The 15,371-nt window shown below is 53.9% G+C and overlaps 1 protein-coding gene across 2 annotated transcripts in view; it reads right to left on the reverse strand.

Moving 5' to 3' along the window:
* The window catches only part of ELL (elongation factor for RNA polymerase II), a 69,710-nt gene that overhangs the window by 28,512 nt on the left and 25,827 nt on the right, over window positions 1–15,371 (reverse strand). Inside the window, exons 1-2 of one of the 2 annotated variants that reach the window (XM_037728784.1) lie at window positions 12,004–12,249; window positions 1,059–1,106 (exon numbers count right to left, since the gene is read on the reverse strand). In XM_037728784.1, coding sequence (XP_037584712.1) covers window positions 1,059–1,106; window positions 12,004–12,096 — 141 coding nt within the window. In that variant the 5' untranslated portion in view covers window positions 12,097–12,249. Of the gene's footprint in view, window positions 1–1,058; window positions 1,107–12,003; window positions 12,250–15,371 lie in introns of those variants that run through there. The other variant, XM_017501304.1, reaches the window with a different exon arrangement.

Here is a 15,371-nt window from a genome sequence, read left to right on the forward strand (position 1 = left end):
TCTACTAAAAGAAAGTACAAAAATTAGCCAGGCACGGTGGTGGGCACCTGTAAACTCAGCTACTTGGGAGGCTGAAGCAGGAGAACTGCTTGAACCAGGGAAGCTGGGGTTGCAGTGAGCTGAGGTCACGCCACTATACTCCAGCCTGGACCACAGAGCAAGACTGTCTCAGCGGGGGAGGGGGGACCTGCAATAAAGGCTAGAAAAAACATCAAGCCACTCTAAGGCATATGGGGTGGGTTGGGGGAGATGGAGAGTCCTAAGACAGGGGGTCAAGGAAGGCAGACTCCTCATCGTTTCTGTCATTCCCTGATTTTTCTGTAAGATGGTCATTTCGAAGGAAACATACTTCAAAAAAAATGAGGGTGCTGAGTTTCTACGAACCTCTCCCCCAACCAAAATCCAGACAAATGTCCATGGTCCTCGTGTCCCCTAACACAGCAGTCCCCTACCTTTTTGGCACCAGGGACTGGTTTCATGGAAGATAATTTTTCTATGGATGGTGGAGGCGGGGTGGAGAGGCACAGGGGAGGATGGTTTCAGGCTGAAACTGATCTACCTCAGATGAGGCATGAGATTCTCATAAGCAGCACGCAGCCTAGATCCCTGGCATGCACAGTTCACAACAGGGCTCACGCTCCTGGGAGACTCTAGGAGCACTCCTCTGACAGGAGGCAGAGCTTGGGTGGTCACGCTTGCTCACCTGCAGCTTGCACCCTGCTGTGTGGGCAGTTCCTAACCAGTCCAGGGCCAAGGGTTGGAACTTCTGCCCTATCAGACTGGGAGCCAGGTGCACACTGCTGCATGAAGGGGGCACCGGAGGGGTGCTGGGAGAGGAGAGCCGCCCATCGCCCAGGTGGCCTATGAGGGGCACCAGACCCGGCCTGGTGTGGCCCCAGCCAAGGGAGTATCCTGGAGTTCTAGAACCCAGCCTTGCATGGAGGCAGACAGGGCCTAAACACTGCTGTGAGCTGTTGCTGTGCCCAGTGAGCAAGGACAGGCCTGAGACTACGCCAGTCCCAATATTCTAAATATGAATAATTAAGACAAAAACTCACCCCTTGACTTCCTTGAAATCGGATCGATGGCCTCAGTGAAACAGAATCCTACAAAAAAAGAAAAAAGAGGTGAGGGGAACGTGAATAAAGACACTGGGAAACTCAAAGCCTCCCTCCCCAGGTCTATAAGGAGCAGGATGAAGACGGTGCTCTCAGGAGAGGGGAAAGGAAATGCACACACTCTGAAAAGGACAGGCAAGGTCACTGGAGCAAGGGTTTTGGAAAGATCAGTAGGAGTTCCTCAGATGGACAGAGGACTGGGGCCACATGACAGGTAAGAACGAAGCCTCCAGACACAGGCAACAGGCAGCCCCAATGCCAAGGCTGGCGAAAGGCCCAGGATGCAGGGGTGGGGAGTGTGCCATCCTTGGAAGCCACCACCAGCCTGTGACTCCACATAGAAAGGAGGGCAAGGCTCAAGGTGCCCCACAGCCCTGCCAGAAAAAGGAATGGCAGGTCAGGGTTGACCCTGGATCAGGACTCTCCCAAGGCCCCATACAGGCAAAAGCAGCCCCCCTCCACTCTCACAGCCCCAGCTGGTCCCCGTGAAGCCACCAACCCAGGCTAAGTCCTGTCTCACAAACACCAGCTTTTAACACCCAGGTGGGTGAGCACTGTCTGCCAGAGTGGGTGTGGAGGGGCCACCTTACAGCCTGGGGTGGGAGCCTGAGGCCTGCACAGCTCCACCGCATGGCCTTGGGGCAGCCACACGGCTGCAGGGCAGCTGGTAACTGCGCTTGGAGCAGTGGAATTTCCAAGGAAAAAATAAACGAAAGAGCTCAAAATAAATACTGACGTTTCAGCCACTCAGAGACCAGCCTTCTGGCAGCATCTGAGCAAGAACTGGGACCCAAGAAGGACTGCACCTCTGCATCTTCCCTCTCCCCCACCTGGGGCCCTAAGCATGCACCTTAGTGTCTCAGATGTCACCCCACGGCATGGCCCTGGTTGGTCGCCATGATCTTCGGCCCCCAAACCCACCCCTGCACCGCCTGGCCCCAGTGCCCCACTCAGGTCCAGCTCACTGAGATGCCCTCCCAGCCAGGCCTTGCTTCTGTCCTCAGAGTACCCCCATCCTGGGCTCCATCTCCCACTGCTCAGGTCTCACTCCCTCCTACCCTGGCCTGTCCCCAGCTCTCCTCAGAGAGCAAAGTGCCACCTGAGTCTGGAGAGGCCTGCTGGAAGACCTGGGGTAAGCAGAGCAGCTCTGCTCCTGGGCCAGTGTCAGAGACAACATCCACCCCACGGGTCAGCCCAGGGTCCTCCCTCTGGAGCCACTCAGCACCGTTCCAGGACTCTGGCTTGAGCTGGCACAGGGCCCTGACCTTTGGAAGGGGTGGGCTCTCCAACTGCCCACATCCAGTGCCCACTAGCTGGGCACGAGGGGAGCTACTAGGAGCAGGGCAAGCTGCCTGGGACGTGAGACATAGCTGGCCTCTCAGCACCTGCTCCGTGGTGGCCCTGAGCCATGGGTCTGCTTGGCCAATTTAGACCATGCAGCCATATAGACACGACATGCATAGTGCCCAGAGTGGGAGACACCAAGCACCTCACTTTTGTCTACCAGGAGCCTCCTTCCTTGCTAAAACTCCTCAAGGATTCTGCTGCTTAGGGAAGAATAGAGGGGTGGTGCCCCTGTGTCCTAACACCACCCAGGCCCTGATGCCCCAGAAACTGCCCCATGCTTCTCAAGCACACCACCCCTCAGCAGGCACACAGGCCCTCTTCACAGCGAGCATGACTCAGGGTGCAAGCCACCACTGTCCATGGCACAACACATCCACAGCCCACTCCCTCTCCTGCTCCAGGACCAGGAAACAGCTGCTGCAGGCACAAGGGCCATCGTGCTGCTGCAACAAGGCGGGGGCTCATCCAAAGCAGCTCAGGAAGGGCTGGCCCTGTCCCCCAAAACGTGACCCAACCACTAGCTGGTGCTGCTACTGCAGAGAACAGGGGACCTCAGCCAGGCTGGGCCCTTGGAGAAGCAGCACCTGAGTGATCTTTGCTTAGAATTCGGTTAAACAGGCAGAGCACGGTGGGTCACGCCTGTAATCCCAGCACTTTGGGAGGCCGAGGCAGACGGATCACTTGAGGTCAGGAGTTTGAGACCATCTTGGTCAACACAGTGAAACCCCGTCTCTACTAAAAACACAAAAATTAGCTGGGCGTGGTAGTGGGTACCTGTAATCCCAACTACTTAGGAGGCTGAGGCAGGAGAATCACTTCAACCCAGGAAGTGGAGGTTGTAGTGAGCTGAGATTGGGCCACTGTACTCCAGCCTGGGTGACAACAGTGAGAACTAAAAAAGAATTTGGTTAAACACAGACATGAAAAAGAGAACTACAGGGACTAATGAAGGTGTAAAAGACACCGGATGCTATTACTCACCAGGGAAATGCAAGCTGTAACCACAGTGATCTAGATTAATGGCCATAAAAATTAAAAAAAAAAAAAAACGCAAAACACTGAGATAGCACTGCACCTATCAGAGCAGCTAATCCAAAAGAGGCAGACAAGAGCCAGTGTTGGGGCGAGGACCCAGAACCTCTGCCGTCATGGGCGGGAACGGACCAGGCTCAGCCACTGTGGAAGCTACCTGGCAGTTTTCTAAAAGGTTAAACAAAGGGTTACAAACACCCAGCAACTGCACTCCTGAGTACACACGGAAACACACTTCTGTACAAAAACTTATACCTGAATGTTTACAGCAGAATTATTTAGAGTATCCAAAAAGCGGCAATAACCCAAACGTCCATCCACTGGTGGAGAGAGAATCAAACAATGGAATATGCGGGACCTTGCAAAGAAAGAAGGCTGCACACTACGCCACAGGCTGTATAACTCCATTTCTACACATCTCCAGAGACAGAAAGCCCATCAGTGGGCATCCAGGGCTGGAGGTGGGAGTGGGGAGCAGCTGCAGCCAGGCGAGGGTAGAGGGTCAAAACTCACTGACTATGCACAAGATGGAGACGTTTGAGAGGGTGTTCGCGACACCTTCCAAACAGCCCTCGAGCTCACAGGGGTCGTCTTTGTTGACTCAGAGCACTGGAGCAACATTCTCTGACACACATGGCAAGTTCTGGAACAGGTGGAGGAGAGGGCTGTCCGTTAACCATTTCCAATGCCTGAGTGAAAGGGAACTGGGGTAAAATGCAGGAACCACATAAAGCAAAGGAAACACCAAGGCAGAATGGCCCTGCCCATGCCACTCAGGGAGCCCCCTACAAACTCACAGCAGCAGTCCTCACAGGCCCAGGGAGCAACACAACCAAGGCCAGGCGGGAAGGGTGTTCTGGAGGAGGGGCAGCAGGGGCAGAGCCTGGAGCAGGGGCTCCAAGCAGCGGCTGCAGAGAGCAGGTGGCGCCCATCTCTTGCGGCCCAAACTTCTGCAGAGGGGTTGGCTCGGGGCTAACGCGAGCACCCTGTCTACTGTCCATGTGATGCCTCTGCATGTGCGGCTGTGAGCCAGGGATGAGGGCTGAGAAAACAGTGATGATGACGAGGCCAATCAGGGTGACAAGGTACAGGAACCAATGAGGGTGCACAACTCCCCCCTCCCACGGAACTGTGCCAGGGCAGCCCCAGCTGTGCAAGGCTGAGGGTGACAGGCCTCAAATGCACTGACCCTCCCGCCCTCCCCGTGGCTCCAAGCTCCCTGTAGGCCATGCCATCCAGTGAGGCATTTAACTATGTTCTCATAGCTGACTGTCAAGCGGGTCACCTGCAAGACTCCTTTCTTGCCAAGATGCTCATCCCCCAAGGGTATGGAGAGCGAGACTTCCTGCCTCAGAGGAGAAGAGCTGAGGGGCCGTAGAGCCAGCCTTTCTCCCTGATGCTGGGAGGACTAGTGCCTGTCCCCATGAGAGCTGGCTGTCATGGCCGGGCTCCCAGCCACTGTGGCTCACACTGTATCCCCACCCTCCAGCAGGAGACCAGGCCCTTGTCAACAACAGATCAATTCACTCCCAACATCACATACACATGAGGGTGACACTCCACACAGGACACATCAAGCCATTAACAAACATGGGCACCAAGACTAATTTCTGTCTAAATCATGGGCAGCCCTGTGCAGACCATCGGGCAGAGACCCACCTCGTACGAACCCACCTTGTAGATACCCTTCTAGGGCATCTACAAGCAAAACCCTACAGACACGTGAAGCAGTGGGAAAACAAGACCCCTAAGCCGGGGGAAACTGAGTTAGCAGAAAGATGTGGGAAGCACAGAGATGCTGACCAGACAGGGCCTGGGGACGGCTACTGTGAGCTCAGAATGTCCAGCACCTAAAGGCAAACAGCTGAAGAGGAAGAAGTGCAGGCATCCTGAGAGCCACGAGGGGTTTCTGGAGCTGAGAAACGGAGCATCTGCAACGAAATGGCCACTGGAAGTCACAGCAGGCAACGCAGAAGAAAGGGCAGTGAGCCTGAAGACAGAGCCACAGGAGCCACCAAGACGAATCCCAGAGAAAGAAGCCTACAGGAAACGAACACCACCTCGGTGACCTGCAGACAACAGCGGGGGGTCCCACGTACAAGAAACTGGAGTCTCGAGGGTGGCCAGAAATTCCGTAATGTACCGAACACTATAAACCCACAGACCCAAGAGGCCTTGTCAGCCCCTAGCAGGAAAACAAAGAACCAGGTTGGGGCACATCATGAGCAAATCAGCAGAGCCATGAAAGTCACCCCAAGTGCTGACACCAGCCCCAAGACTGGGAGCACATCTTCAAAGTGCTGAGGGAGAAACACCACCAAACCACACTTCCATGTCCGGTAAAAAGAGAAGGTGAAATAAAGATTCACTTAGACAAACGCCAAGAGAATCTTCTGTTGGCAGCTGGCCTGCACTGTGAGGAAGGTTCTAGAAGTTCTTCAGAAAGAGGGAGATCTGCAGAGGATGACGCGGGCACGGTAGTGTGCATTAATGGGAAAGGCTCTTTTCTCATGTTTCTGCAAAAGATCATTCAAGGCATAAATAACAGCAGTGAAGCTGGGGTTTCAAATGTGGGGTGCTAATAGATGGTGAAGAGAACACAAGATGGGGTTTGGGGGATAAGAAAAAACACAGAAAGCAACTGGGGTACAGTGCCCTGACAAGCCAATCGAGGGCCCCAGGAGGTGAGTGTCCGTTGAGACCGAGCCAGCCAAGTTCCTTCACGAGGGGACCAGCCGTCAACCTCTGTGCTCACCAGCCTGGCCCAGTGGGGGTGCCTGACAGCACGTGGCCCACTGCACCCTCTTCTGGCTACTCCCTCTAGAGCAGACATACATGGTGTCATGGCCAAACCCTTGTCAGGAAAGGCCAATGCCTTGTTACCTCGTCTGTGCAGCAAGACAGAGTGTCGGGAATAGCCGGCAGCACACGTGATTTTCCTGTCCCCTTAGAAGCTTTGGGGTTGGGCTCAGGCCGAATTTATTAAGTAACGGGGTAACTCAGTAGCATATGACACCTGCAGGGTGCTGCCACCTCACATCAAGAACACCCGGCATGGGGTGAGCCATGCCTTAAGCTACCACCTGCCCAGCCTCTCAGACTCTCTGAGGGGTCATGTCACCCCCACTGCACCCTTCCCTGGGCCCCACACTGGTTGACAAGTGAGTGCTCTCAGGCCCTCGAGTGGCAGAAATCCATCTTTCATTAGCTAGCATGAGGTGCGAAACTGGGAGCTCCTGAGGGACAAAAGTCACCCTCGCTGCTGTGCTTTAGGCCAAGGCCCCAGGTAGGAGTTGAGGAGCCTGGCAGGGCTGCCACCACTGGCCTGACACAGTCACTGCGTCAGCTGGGTCACGCTGGGGCAGGTGGGGACTGAGCTGTGCCAAGACTGGCGCTTTCCAGACCCGACCGGGCTCCAGACCATGGCTCAGAGGACAGACCTCAACATAGCAGGGCAGTGGTGCCTGGGTCCTGCGGTCACTCAGCCTGGGTACCCACTGAGGCTGCTAAGCACAGACCGAGAGACTCCCGCAGGCAGCTCCCCCGCAATTAGGCCACTCCCATAAAGACAGCAATGATGCCTTCCGGAGGAAGGGGGAGGGCACAGGGCATTGACAACATCAGGGGCTTGGGGATGGGAGGCGGCGAGAGCCCTGCAGCTGAGACAGGGGAAAGGGTGAGGAGGAACCTTTCCAGGGCTAGAGAATCCCCTGATCCTCTCCCCTCCAGCAAAGAGCACTTCCGGGGATGAAGCAACAGGAAGTGGCTTACAAAATCCTAGTGTTACGAAAACCTCCAGGCCTAGTGACCAGTTTACAGGAAGTGTGGTGGGTGAATCTTCCCCGGGCACGAGGCAAGGTCTGGAGCCATTTCTGGTCCTCACCACTGGGGACCGGGAGAGCCCCCAGCATCTGGTGCAGGGGAGGCCAGGGCTGCTGCTCAGCGCACTGCAGGCAACACGGAACCTCCTGCCCCAAATGTCAAGCAGTGCAGGGGCAGAGAAGACCCAGGCTGACCCTGCCACAGGAAGCGACCATCAGAGCAGAAAGCAAAAAAATCTACGGGAAAAAAGACCTGCTCCCATCAACAGATATAAATGGCATGAGGGGGAAAGGATGGAGGGTATAAATTACCACTGGCACAAGATGTGTGTGGATCCCAACTTGACCAGCCGCTGTGGGCAAAGTCAGGCAGAGGCAGGGGTGCAGGGAGCCTGCCATGACGCCACTGGGGCTGCTGCTAACTGGGTCAGATGTGCACGCTGCACCCACATTACATTTTTTAAAAAGCAAGTCTTTATCTGCTGCCAATAAATACTGTCATTGGAAAAGTTATGAGTGAAGAAGATATCAAGGATTGTTGGCCAGCTGTGGTGGCTCATGCCTGTAATCCCAGCACTTTGGGAGGCCAAGGCAGGTGGATTGCTTGAGGTTAGGAGTTCAAGACCAGCCTGACCAACATGGCAATACTCCATCTCTACTAAAAATAAAAAAAATTAGCCAGGCGTGGTGGCATATGCCTGTAATCCCAGTTATTCGAGAGGCTGAGGCAGAATAATTGTTTGAACACAGGAGGCAGAGGTTGCAGTGAGCCGAGACTGCGCCACTGCATTCCAGCCTGGGTGACAGAGTGAGACTCAATCTCAAAAAAAAATAAAACAAAATAAAAGAAGAAGATATCTTGGATTGTTTTAAAAACACTCCACCAAAGACAAAAACTAGGGAGAGGGCACAGCAAAGACAGGAGACACACGGATGGACAGGGCCTAATCTGGCCAGGACCCAGGACACCTGCTACCGGCCTGGGGATAATGAGGCCCAAGGCAGTGGGTGCCAAGGCTACCCCAAGGACACACAATCCTTCCCCCCACCCTCCAGAAGCACCCACTCAGCAGGAGTGCCCACTCTGCCCAGGCAGCACGTTCTCCTTGCTGTCTACTGAGCAAGGCCTGCCACCCCACCCCTGATACAGGAAATGATGGAAAGGAAGGCATCTGTTCCTTCTTCAGAAGTCCATCTTGCTGACTCTCCCAAGCACCAGCGTCAGCGCACATGCCCTGATCTTACAGAACTGGGTCACCCTGCCAAGCCATGAAGTCCCGGGAAGAGCCCTGCCAGTGACCTCCCCACAATGGGCCCCCCTTTCCAGTAAAACACAAATGATTGGGAAAGGCTATTCAGGAATCCTCCCTGAGGCTTCCTGGCAGGACTGGAGCAGGACACTGAGGCCATGGAGAGTTTAGAAAGTGACTGAGTGGGGCTGTCTCTGTGAACTACAAAACAAAGGACGATCCGCCTAGTGGACTTGGCTGGCTCAGGGACAAGCTAGGGAACTTGAACAAATACACCATGGCCCTCACTGGTTGAAGCCTAGGGAGCCAGGCAGCCACGGTCAGGGCAGGGGAGGGGCCAGGACTCACAGAAGCTCCTCTGCCAGCCTGGGAGGACAGTGATGTACTCAGCAGGCCGGGTGGGCCTGTAAGAGCAGGAAAGGGACTCCAACTGGCCACAAGCCAAGTGTAATTCAGCAGCCGACACAGCAAGTTTTTTTTTTCTTTCTTTCTTTCTTGTTGGAGACAAACTCTGACTCTGTCGCCCAGGCTGGAGTACAGCGGTACAAACACGGCTCACTGCAGCCTCAACCTTCTGGGCTCAGATTATCCTCCCGCCTCAGCTCCTGAGTAGCTGGGACCACAGGTGCACACTACCACCCCCGGCTAATTTTTCTATTTTCGTAGAGATGGGGTTTCGTCACATTGTCCAGGCTGGACTTGAACTCCTGGGTTCAAGCAACTCAACAGACTTGGCCTCCCCAACTGCCAGGATTATAGGTGAGAAGCCACTATGCCCAGCCCACAACAGGTATTTCCATCTACATTCACAAAGGTGCACAGAAAGTTTATGGGAAAGGTGTTTTCAGAAATCTTGTAGACAAAAAGAGTAGATTGCCCAAAACTGTGGCATCCACACCTTCCAAGCACCTTGCTTGCTTTTCCCAGGTGAGGATGCTGAGCAGGCCACCTTGCCTTCTGCCCAGTGTCCCACATCCCTGCTCAGAGCCTGACTCTCCCTACAACCCCAGCAATCTTGGATCTGTTTTCTGCCCCTACGGTTTTGCCTTTCCAGAAAGTCTTATCAATGGAATCATGCAGGAGTTGTTTCCCTTGGTCCTTGCAACAAATGACGATGTTTTGGTGGCTTAAAACAACCGAAATTGGCTCTCTCACGGATTGGGGGCCAGAAGTCTGAAATCCAAGTGTCAGCAGGCTCCCTCCTTTTGGGAGCTCTAGGGGAGGAGGACCTTTCCTGGCCTCTTCACCTGCTGGGGGATCCAGGCACTCCCTGGCTTGTGGCTCCATCACCCTAATCTCTATCCCTGGGGTCATGTGGCCTTCAAGTCCTCTCCTGTGTGCATCAAATCTGTCCCTCTCTTACCAGGACACTTGTGATAACAAACAGAGCCCATGCAGATAATGCAGGGTAACCTCCCCATCTCAACTTAATCTCATCGGCAAAGGCCGTTTTTCCGCAGAAGGTTACACTCACAGGTTCCTGGAATCTGCTGTGGCCATGATTCAGCCAGCCACCTACTCAGCATCACGCCTTTGAGAGCCATCCTGTGTGCTGCCCTGCTCTATAAATACGCCACCTTCCGTGCAACCACTTGCAGGATGAAGGACACAGGTTGTTTCCAGTTTGGAGAATTAATGAATCAAGCAGCTATAACCACTCACGGACAGGTTTTTGCATGAATGTGTTTTCATTTCACTTGGTGAACACCCAGGAGCCTAACTGCTGGGCCACGGAGTAGGTGTCCATTTAATTTAGTATGAAACTGCCAGGCTGGCTCCCAAAGTGGCTGTACCATTTTGTACTGCCACCAGCAATGGATGACAGCTCCTGTTGCTCCCCATCCACGTCAACATTTAGTGCTGTCGGCGTCTTTAAAATGTCAGCCATCCTGGTTGGTATGTGGTGTGGTGACAGCTCACAGACATTCGTGTTGGGGTTTCCCTGCTGATTAGGCACGTTGAGCATCTTTTTACAGGCTAACGTGCCATTCTTCTAGCTTTAGTGGTGAAGCTGTCCAACTCTTTACCCCATTTTTAAAAACTGGGTCATTTTCTGCTTTATGGAGATGAGGAGTCTCGCTCTGCCGCCCAGGATGGACTGCAGTGGTGCAATCTCGGCTCACCACAACCTCTGCCTCCTGGGTTCAAGCGATTCTCCTGTCTCAGCCTCCCAACTAGCTGGGATTACAGACGGCACCAGCACACCTGGCTAATTTTTGTATTTTTAGTAGAGACAGGTTTTTGCCGTGTTGGCCAGGCTGGTCTCAAACTCTTGACCTCAGGCGATCCACCCACCTCGGCCTCCCATAGTGCTGAGATTACAGGCGTGAACCACCAAGTCCAGCCAAAGAAAAAAAAAACTGGGTCATCTTCTTATTGAGTTTTGAGGGTTCTTTATTTTCTCCTAGTCCATGGCTTGTCTTTCCACTCTTTTTTTTTTTTTTTTTTTTTTTTTTTTTTTTTGGTTTTTTTTTTTTTTTTTTTTTTTTTTTTTTTTTTTTTTTTTGACATTGTCTCACTGTTGCCCAGGCTGGAGTACAGTAGTGCGATCTTGGCTCACTGCAACCTCTGCCTCCTGAGTTCATGTGATTCTCCTGCCTCAGCCTCCCAAGTAGCTGGGACTCTACAGGTGTGTGCCACCACGCCCAGCTAGGTTTTGTATTTTGAGTAGAGACAGGTTTTCACCATGTTGGCCAGGCTGGTCTTAAACTCCTGACCTCAAGTTATCTGCCTGTCTTGGCCTCCCAAAGTGCTGGGATCACAGGGGTGAGCAACTGTGCCCCGCCTGTCTTTCCATTCTCTTAACAGTATCTCTCAAAATACAAAAGTTCTTAATTTCGATGAAGTAGAATTTTCCAATTTTTTCTTTTATGGGTTGGTCTTCATTTTGTGTCTTAGTTCCTCCTATCTTTTTGTTTTGTTCTGTTTTTGAGACAGGGCCTCACTCTGTTGCCCAGGGAGTGGGCAGTGGCACGATCATGGCTCACTGCGGCCATAGTCTCCTGGGGTCAAGCAATCCTCCCAACCTCACCTCAAATAGCTGGGACTACAGGCCTGTGCCACCATGCCTGGCCACATTTTTTTTTTTTAACTCTTTTGTAGAGATGAGGGTCTCCCTATGTTGCCCAGGCTGGTCTCAAACTTCTGGGCTCAAGTGATCCTCTCGCCTCAACTTCTCAAAGTGCTGGGATTCCAAGCGTGAGCCATCACACTCCCATCTTTTTTTAAATAGCTCTATTTTAGGAAAATCCTCCAAACTGCCATTCTTTACCAACTCCCCTCTCTCCTTCCAAACAAGCAGCTCTGGGTAACTACTGCGTACACCCCCAGCCACCACCGTCACCAGTGAAGGGTCTCTTAGATTCCTTCATCTGCATGCACTCCAGATCATGACCACAGATGCTCCCTGGATAGTCCCCGGATGCCACCGCCCACCTGGCAGTTGCAGTGCAGGGTTTTTGGACACCGTCCAAGTCCTTCTTCCAGAAGGCACTCAGCAGGTGAGCGGAAAGCAGCCTCTGTCATCATGGGAGGCCCCTCAGCTGTCTGTCCATTCCTGTGTCATGGTTGGGGGTGGGGGAGCTGCTTGGACTCCCTGAGCACAGCCTGTCCATAGAAATTACAGCCAAATCACAAGCGAGGACTCGTGGTACCACGGACAGCCAGCCACCATCACTAACCCACTCCCGTCCTAAACTGCACAGGATTGGGTTCCAGTTGTCACAACTGAGGAAAATGCAGGGCTGCCTGAGGTCACAGCAGACCTCATCCCAACCTCACAGGAAAACCGAGCTCTGGGGTCCCCATGAGGCTTTCACAATTTATCCAAACTCACATGACCCCAGGGAAGCAGGATACGACCAACATTTACTATGCAATTCTTCAAGTTATAGTGCTTCTATGCTCCTGTGCCCTGCTTCATCAGTCAGAGAGAAGTCTCCCTCCAAGGGAGGGAAGAGTGCCCTGCCTGCCCTGCGTGCCCTGCCCACCCTGCCTGCACCTCCATGGGTCATGCTCCAGGCACGGCCCAGGCCTGCTTCCAGGAGAGTACATCTCAGAGCCATGCACCCACGCCTGGCCCAAGCCCTCTAGTCAACACTTTCCTTAACTTTGCCTTTCCCCTTCATTATTCCACCTTTTGCATCTGCCTTTCTTCAAACAGGAAAAGAAGCTATCATACATGGGCACCTGCCACACACCCCAGGGGCACCTGGACCACAGTGTCAGGCCCCTCTGTCCCCTCCAGCACACTCCACAGTGTCTGAAACAGAGCAAACCTGCAAGTGCCAATGTGATGGGCACAGAATCCCCTTTGGCAGCCAGGCACCACGGTGGTTCATGCCTATAATCCCAATACTTTCGGAGGCCAAGGCAGGTGTATCACTTGAATTTAGGAGTTTGAGACCAGCCAGTCCCTACCAGAAATACAAAATTTAGCCAGGGGTGGTGGCGGGCACCTGAAATCTCAGCTACCTGGGAGGTTGAGGCTGGAAAATCGCTTCAACCTGGGAGGGGGAGGTTGCAGTGAGCTAAGATCACGCACTCCAGCCTGGGCAACAGAATGAGAATCGGTTTTGGTTTTTTTTTTTTTAGCCAGGTGTGGTAGTACACACCTGTGGTCCCAGGTACTCAGGTGCTGAGCCAGGAGGATCACCTAAGCCTGGGTGATGGAGGCTGCAGTGAGCCATGGCTCCACCTCTGCACTCCGGCAGGGTTGACAGAGCAAGAGCCCGTCTTCGAAACAAAGCAAGATCGGACTCGGTAGCTCATGCCTGTAATCCCAGCACTTTGGGAGGCTGAGGCAGGGGGATCACAAAGTCAGGAGTTCAAGACCAGCCTGGCCAACGTAGTGAAACACCGTCTCTACTAAAAATATAAAAATTGGCCGGGCGTGGTAGCATGCCCTTGCAATCCCAGCAACTCTGGAGGCTAAGGCAGAAGAATCATTTGAACCTGGGCAGCAGAGGTTGCAGCGAGCCGCGATCATGCCACTGCACTCCAGCTTGGGTGACAGAATGAGACGCTGTCTCAAAAAAAAGGGTGGGGGACAAGGAAGCACAGGAGGCTTCACAACTTTAGCCGTGCGCTCCTCAAGAAGAGTACAAGTATTTGGTGGGGTTTTTCTTTTTAATCACTCACTAAAACTCACCAAAAACAGGTACTGAACTCAGCTCTGCACCTAGACACTTAAAACGCAAGGTCTTCAAGAAGCGGCCCTCTCAGCAAACCTGGCCTCTGCCCAACGTCTGCGGCACCAGACCACTCCTGCTCTCCTCCAGACAGCAGTGACCATGATCTGATCACATCTGACAATGGAAGAAGCTAGGGGACTAACCTAGGTCACCGGGGTCCTACAAGGCACAGCATGGGCCTTTCCTAGCCCTGGGTTCCTGACATTTTCAAGGTGAATGAGAAAGCTCTAGGGCCTGCCATGGGCCATCCCCTTGTCAAAGCCCAGGCCAGGCCTCGGTGGGGGTTGGGTCCCTGAGAATGCAGCTCTGTCTTGCCACTGTGCTTTCTGCTTGGGCAGCTAGGAGGCCTCTTACCCCACTCCCCTCCATGGGACTATCTGGAGCCCAGGAGGCCCCTCCAGGCCTCCATCTCAACTCTCCTGCAGACAAGGCCATGGGTGTGCCCTCCACCCATCAGTCTCTCAGTCCACCTCACTTTTGGGCCCTCCAAGCCAACTGCTGTTAGAGTGCTACCTCTCTGCTACGCTCCCAAGGCTGCCTGTCCTCAGCCTCACCACAGAGCAGACTGGCCTCTTCTGCCGAGCCCCAGCACACCCATGCTCTCCAGCTGCCTCCGCCTCTGCCCTGAAAACGGCTAACACTCCACTACAGGAGCCCATCTCCTCCCAGGGCCAGGGAGACCAAGGACACCAGGACTGACCCCCAACCCAGGGAAGGCTCATCTTAGAGGCAAGATTCAGGCCCAGCCCAGGGTACTCCATGAGGCCTGGTGGTTGAGGGAGGTGGAGGGTGTCCCTTGCCCAAATTCATGCCACATTCACAGTCACTGGAAACAGTAAGGCACTCTCCTCGATGCACTTCAAAGCCCCTCAGCCACTATTTCTCCCTGAAAGCATGTCTGCCCCCAGCTGACTTTGGCAGGAAGCAACAAGCCCCACAGCACAAACACCCCCAGGCTACCTCCTCTGCAGAGGGGCTACACCTGGGGTGGGAGCCCTGTGACCTGGGAAGGAATCTGGGGAGGGGATTCTGTGTGAAGCTTAGCTCAGGGCTCCAAGGGCAGTGTCAGACTCTGGCTCAACAGGGGCAGGAAGAGAGAAGCTGCTGAGCACCTCGTCCTCAGGCCGCCCAGCCCTGTTTCTAACAGTCTGGTACAACAGATCCACCCAAGACATGCGCTGTGACCCAGAGCGGGGGTGTGGTCCTGGGATTGTCCACCATGGATAGGACTCAGGTCAGGAGGAGATGGTAGCTTGCCAAGCTCCTGAGGCACATGCTCAGGATCCAGAAGGACCAGCTGTCCCACCTCCAGTGGTCAGCCACACTCACCAAGGCTGCCCCTGAGGCCCTCAGAGACCCAGGGGGTTCTGAGAAAGGAGACTGTCTCTGAATCAGAAACTACGCCCTTTCTCGGGGCCCCTGTGTCCCGTCAGCCGCCTGTATGATTCACAGCTCAGCACCAGAGTTGGCTCTCACTGTCCTGTCTCATCATCTGTCCACTGCACCCTCTGCAAAGCACCCAAACCTCTGTCCCAGGAGACAGGGGCACAGATCACAGAAACATAAAAGACGCTGCGGAGAGAATCTGGCACCCTTCAAGGCATGATCTGT

Source organism: Cebus imitator, unplaced genomic scaffold, assembly GCF_001604975.1.
Source record: "Cebus imitator isolate Cc_AM_T3 unplaced genomic scaffold, Cebus_imitator-1.0 Scaffold280, whole genome shotgun sequence".
NCBI lineage: Eukaryota > Metazoa > Chordata > Mammalia > Primates > Cebidae > Cebus > Cebus imitator.